This window comes from Sphaerodactylus townsendi, unplaced genomic scaffold, assembly GCF_021028975.2.
Source record: "Sphaerodactylus townsendi isolate TG3544 unplaced genomic scaffold, MPM_Stown_v2.3 scaffold_1108, whole genome shotgun sequence".
Taxonomy (NCBI): domain Eukaryota; kingdom Metazoa; phylum Chordata; class Lepidosauria; order Squamata; family Sphaerodactylidae; genus Sphaerodactylus; species Sphaerodactylus townsendi.
The window spans coordinates 1-6,318 of NW_025949637.1; the positions used below are offsets into that span (position 1 = coordinate 1).

At 43.6% G+C, this 6,318-nt stretch overlaps 1 protein-coding gene across 1 annotated transcript; it reads left to right on the plus strand.

Annotated features, from left to right (window-relative positions):
• Positions 1-1,863: 1,863 nt before the first annotated feature.
• Positions 1,864-5,879, plus strand: LOC125424815 (nucleoside diphosphate kinase homolog 5-like; the record flags this gene model as incomplete). The annotated part of the gene is made up of 4 exons (XM_048482242.1): positions 1,864-2,069; positions 3,499-3,599; positions 4,382-4,500; positions 5,426-5,879. Coding segments are annotated over 4 exons (507 nt in total), but the record flags the coding sequence as incomplete, so codon positions are not given.
• Between the last annotated feature and the right edge of the window lie 439 nt (positions 5,880-6,318).

The window sequence follows — 6,318 nt, forward strand, 5'->3', positions numbered from 1 at the left end:
ACACAGAAAAATAAGACATCCCCTGAAAATAAGACATAGCGCATCTTTGGGAGCAAAAATTAATATAGAATAGAATAGAATAGAATCTTTATTGGCCAAGTGTGATTGGACACACAAGGAATTTGTCTCCGGTGCATATGCTCTCAGTGTACATAAAAGAAAATACATTTGTCAAGAATCATAAGGTACAGCACTTAATGATTGTCATATAGGTCTAGTAAGCAATCAGGAAACAATCAATAGTAATAAAAACATAAAATGTAAAATCATAAAATAAAATGAAATGTCAGCACAGGCTATAGTCATACAGTCATAATTGGGAGGAGATGGGTAATAGGAATGATGAAAAAAGTAGTGCAGTAATTATATAATAAATATATAATAAATAGTTTGACATTATCGAGGGAATTATTTGTTTAACAGAGTGATGGCATTCGGGAAAAAACTGTTCTTATGTCTAGAAAATAAGACACTGTCTTATTTTCGGGGAAACACGGTAGTATCTTGTGTATGCTAAAACGACACAGGCACAGGTCCAGAACCCTAAGTGACATCCAGGTTTGCCTGTAGCCATGCTTGCACAACTGCCCTTTCCGGGAAGAAGAAAGTTTTATACGAAGATGATAATGAATACATCTAATGGAGAATTTTAAGCATGAACTAAATTGTAGTTTTTCACATTGTTCAAAAGGCCCTCGCTTTTTCTATCCATAATAACCGTAGCTTCAAAACATACATTTCCTAGTGTCATTTTGCTACTTGTTATGTGTGCTTTTTTAAGGACAGTAGCTACTACTGGGTAATGTCCTACCACTCGATGCATGGAATGCCTGGTTCAACTAAGGATCGTGAGGCCGTACAAAACAGCCCTGCAGGCCAGGGGAGGGGAACTGGAGCAAGAAAGACAAGGAGTTGAATCATTCCGCCGTCCTTTTCTACTGTGCAGCTCCTTGACCCTCCTTACTCCAGCCCATTAAGCCTCACGGATGTATCTCTGCATCAGTCCTACAACCCCAGCTGTAAGGCTGAACACACTTAAACGAAGTCAGCTCTGTGAAACAGGAATAACTTTATTGATATATGTCGCCCTAGCTACAGGGTGCTGGAACTGGGGGTTCTTGCCCTCAGTTCCAGTATATATAAGGTGTGAGGGTGGGCGGTTCCCTGTTGCAGCAGGAACGGAGAAATGAAACTTACAGGGGACCTGGAGAAGTGAAACTTAGCCCTGGTTATTCTGAGGTCTGAAAAGAACAAAACAAAAAGGAAAGAAATGTGGGAGAACTCAATTTGCCTTCTACACATGGATAGTAGGATACTGCTCACTGCATCTAGCGGAAGGCCATAATAATAACAATAATACTTTATTTATACACACACACCCCTCCTGCAAAAACAGGTCTTTTTTGTTGTACGAGCATTTAAAAGAACTTGCTGCAAGGTTCTAAATTGCCATATGTCTGTGCACATTTTAGTATTCGTTATCCTTAGAACAATGCACTACAGTTTTTTCCCCCGTCTTTTTTTTTTTAATTTTTCATTGTATAGAATATTATTATATTTGTTACATTCAATATGTTTATTCCAACTATACATTTTTCCTTTTTCACCCCCTCCCCCCCCTCTTTTCCAATGATTATTTCAAGCAAGCAGCAGAAGGTTCATTCTTCTTATTCTCTTATTCCATAGTTCTTCATTAAATCCGGCTTCTTCCATCCATTTTTCGTACAGTGTCCATAGCTTCATAATATCTTCCAGTTTCTCTTGCCATAATGTATTTTTTGCCAGTCTCTCAAAGATCTCTAACTGAATTTGTTCCCAAATATATTCCAACCATTTTGAGACTGCCGTCTTGTTTTTTTGTAGAAACGAAAGCTCCAATTAAGTCCAGAGCAGTGTAGCAACTTCTACGTAGAACAATATGGGAAAATGTTTTTTCCCAATTTGACAGCCTATATGAGTTCTGGGCCTCTAACTGCGATGATTCTCGCTCGCCATCGTGCCATCTCATACTGGAAGGAGCTGCTTGGACCACCTAATGTCGCACTAATGAAAGAAAATTATCCTGACAGGTAACGCAGTTGGTTCACAGGGTGTGTTTTTAAAAAAACCCTACCAAAACAATGTCACTGAAGTTGATGACAGTAATGATTTCAGGGTTGCAACCTTCATATTGAAATTTTGGGGGATAAGGTAGAGACAGTGCAGTTAGGAATAATGTACAAACTTATTTTTTCACATTTTCAGCTACTACGATTTAAATTCAGTAGCAAATTAAGGGCTAAGCAACGTGCTCCATCAGGCTTATAAAGCTTTCCCCTTCCATCTGGGCCATTTCCGCCATTTAAGGCCATTAGCGGCATTGGGCATACATATCTGAGGGACCACATCTCCCTGTATTGTCCTGCTAGGGCCCTCTGCTCTTCGGAGGGGCGCCTGCTGGAAATCCCTGGCCCAAAAAAGGTCCAGCTGGCCTCTACAAGGGTCAGGGCCTTCACAGCCCTAGCCCCTACCTGGTGGAACAGGCTCCCTAAGGAGACCAGGACCCTGCGAGACATACAGAGTTTCCACAGGACCTGCAAAACGGACCTGTTCCACTAGGGTTTTGGCCAGCCGGGATAACCATCAGACCCCCATATCATCTAGGCCTCCCGTGGGCGGGGGTGGGAGAATGAAGTTGCCATACTTGATACGAGCGGGCCCGGCCACGCTTTGCTGTGGCGAACGGTGGCGAGGTAGGAAAGGGAGGGAGGAGGAAGGGGAGAGGCATGATGGGTTTTTCCTACCGGTTTGGTGGTAACGCTTCCTCTCCCTGTGTCTCGTGGGCGAGTCAGGCAGCAGGCGGTTTCGCCTGCCATGAACGTGCACACCACGGCAAAGGCAGGCCAGCCAGGTCCCCCACCCCCGGTACCACAGCCCTTCTTTGGTTCGGCGCGGGGTTGCTCATAACACTCTTCCTTCCTCTCCCTGTGTCTCGTGGGCGAGTCACACAGCAGGTGGTTTCGTGTGGCATGAACGTGCACACCGCGGCGAAGGCGGGCAAGCCACACCCCCGGTACCGCGGCCCCTCATTGGTCCGGCGTAGGGTTTGGGGAAAAGTAAGTTTTACCGGGCTCAGGTACTAAAGGTCAGCAATCCGAAGGTCTGAAAACCTGTCCACAATGGAAAGGCACGTTGTGTGAAAATTTGGGAGCAATCGGTCCAGGCGTTTCGGCGTTATAGCCTCAGTAACAAATAAACGGTTAGCTTTTTATATATATAGATGAAATGTTGTATACCGCCCTGAGCCTCCGGGGGAGGGCAGTTTAAAAATGTAATAAATAAATACAGAACTTGCTTAGAGGCTGGTCGTTCATGGAGAACGGATAGGATTTTTCTTTTAGAAAGGGTTGGGATCGGGCAGTTTTGCCTTACGTTGTTAAATATCAAAACAAGTTAATTCATATTAATTGCTGCAGTTGTGACTAAATATGATAATAACATGTATCTCTGTTGGACTAGTTTAAGAGCAATCTATGGGATGGATGACCTGAGGAATGGACTTCATGGCAGCTCCAGTTTTGCCTCAGCTGAAAGGGAAATCCGGTTCATGTTTCCTGAAGGTGTGAAATTTCTATCTGGAATTTGCATTACACTGAGATATGCTGTTTCTCTCTCCTTTCAGATGTAGTCATCTTAGGGTGGCTGTTTTTTACAACACCCTGCTTTGGAGTATTGTGGATCAAAATCTACTTAAAGAACCAAATGGATATTGGATGGCATATTTCCCCCTTTTCTACACCAGCAATTCTCAATATTTGCAATTTTAGATGACACCCGGATGTTCTGATTCAGTAGATGACACCCGGATGTTCTGTGATAACTCTAAGGATAATGAATTCCACATAGATTAACGTACCTAAAAGAAATCAGCAGCAACTCTGCATATTTCTATACCATAAGATGACCAGATGGTCACCTTTGTGAACCAGGACGGGCGCACGCACACAGCCACAGGAGCGCACGACCTTCTGGTGCGCTCCCGTTTCCCGCCCTGTGACAGGGCGGGAAACGGGAGCGCCCCAGAAGGCCGTGCGCTCCTGCGGCCGCGCGCGCGGGAGGCTGCCGCACTGCCTTGCGCCCCAGAAGGCAGTGCGGCAGCCTTTCAAAAACCGGGACACTTGAAAAAACCCGCGGGACGCGGGACAAATTGTTTTAAGGCGGGACTGTCCTGCCAAAAGCGGGACGTCTGGTCAGCCTACTATACCATGTTCTGTATATCCAAAACAAAGAAAGATCTAAATTAACTGCCCTTCAGTATACAGATAAAAAAGAATAAGGCATTAGAAGGCAATGTATTTGTTTGAGACCTTTGAAATTAAAAATACGTTTAATTTTTTTGTAGTGGTTATTGAACCAATCCCAGTTGGACAAGCTGCAAGAGATTACCTGACCCGCTATATCACTCCAACACTGCTAAAAGGACTTACAGCCCTGAGTAAGGGGAAACCAGAAGATCCTTTTGTAGGTATTACAGTGACTGATAGTATTCATGGGATGGGTCCTAGTGTTCATGTGAGGGCGCACCTGATAACCCTGGGCTGGTTCTTGGATATGAGTCTAGTCTGGTTGCCTGTGAAGAATACCGTATTTCCCCGAAAATAAGTTCTACCCCAAAAATAAGCCCTATCATGATTTTTCAGGATTTTTAGAGGATGCTTAAAATATAAGCCCTACTCCAAAAATAAGCCCTACCGGTAGTTACAGATCAGGAGGGTGAGATCCAGCAGGGTGCTCCCTGCCAATGAGGATGCAGCTTGCATCACACGTGATGGGAAAGCAACAGGGCTGCCGAGAGAAAATGAATTGTGAAGGTGCCGTATTTCACCTAAAATAAGCCCTACAAAAATAAGCCCTAATGCATCTTTTGGTGCAAAAATTAATATAAGACCCTGCCTTATTTTCGGGAAAACATGGTAGCTGTTATTGTACAAGGGACAGAAATTTGAAGGAAAACAACAGATAAGAGCAATACTCCTGTATTTGTATATTAAGTTTATCTCAGTCAAGCCAAAATACCCATAATCAATTAATGTTTGTGTATCAGTAGCAGTCTAGACTGATTGCCTCCTTCCCTTTCATCTTCTCAGACATATTTTAAAAAACGTGACAGATAAAGTACACTTCCAGTGCAATCCTAAACAGAATTTTAGCTTCTAAGTTAATTTGAATCAATGTGTTTAGAAGATTGCATAATTGGGTGTTTGGATAACAGTTTCCCGTTACAATCAGTTCAGGACACTGGAATTATCAAAGAATTTGGTAAATGGGTTCTTTCTCTTTGTTTTTCATTTGTAGGAATGAAGACTTTGAATGACGTGTGCTAGTAAAAAAGTTATGTTCATGTGCAAATGAAATTAGATGTAATTTATTTATTGTTGTTCTTTAGACTTGGCTGGCTGATTGGCTAATTGAACATAACCCCAACACACCCCGGCTGCGACATAATGTCATTGTGGAGGAGCCTTAAGGAAGAAAATGTATTAGAAAATGGTAAACCTGTAAAATAAACCTGTCATTTTAAAATATTTTGCTACTGAGACGTCTCCTGCATTTCTTACTAATGTTAACATGAAATAAGTATTAACTTTAAAATAATCAGTTCACCGAAGAATAATCCTTTATGGAGTAGCACAGGCTAAAATAATTGCTTGGAGCTTGTTCTAAGTGATGTATAATAAACAGGATCAGAACTAAGAACAACATTATCCTAAGCTGTTTTAGGTTCGCTTTCAGTTGAAAGGTGATGTGTCTTCACTTTTGGGAATACAATTTATTTGTATTATTTCCAAGATTTATACCTTGCCTTTCTGGTCTGATCAGGGCCACCAAGATGGTTAACAGATTCAAACTATACATAATAAAAACATTGTAGTCGTGCACGCGTGGTCAGCGCAAGAACGAGACGAGACGCGGAGATAACATCTGGTGGAGATCGCCAGCAGCGGGAGCGCGGAGGTCCGTGTTCCTAGCGAATCTCCCGCGTGCTGGTTCCTGGCACCTTTTATTATGGTTCTAATGGGGGCGTGTAGAGGGGCGGGACGGGAGAGTCCGGGAGAGCGGGAGAGCGGGAGAGCGGGAGATCATCATGTGATGCATGATCTCACCTGGCTGCTACGTGCGGAGAAGAGCGTAAGCGTCTGGGCCTAATCCTCACCTGGGGGCAGATCATTGTCCCTTTGTCTGGGACGCCCGGTGACTGAGCCAGATAGTTCATGACCCGTGACTCATACGGGGTTGAGGAGTGGGGGTGCGGTGCGACCAGAAGGCCGTAGGTCCGTT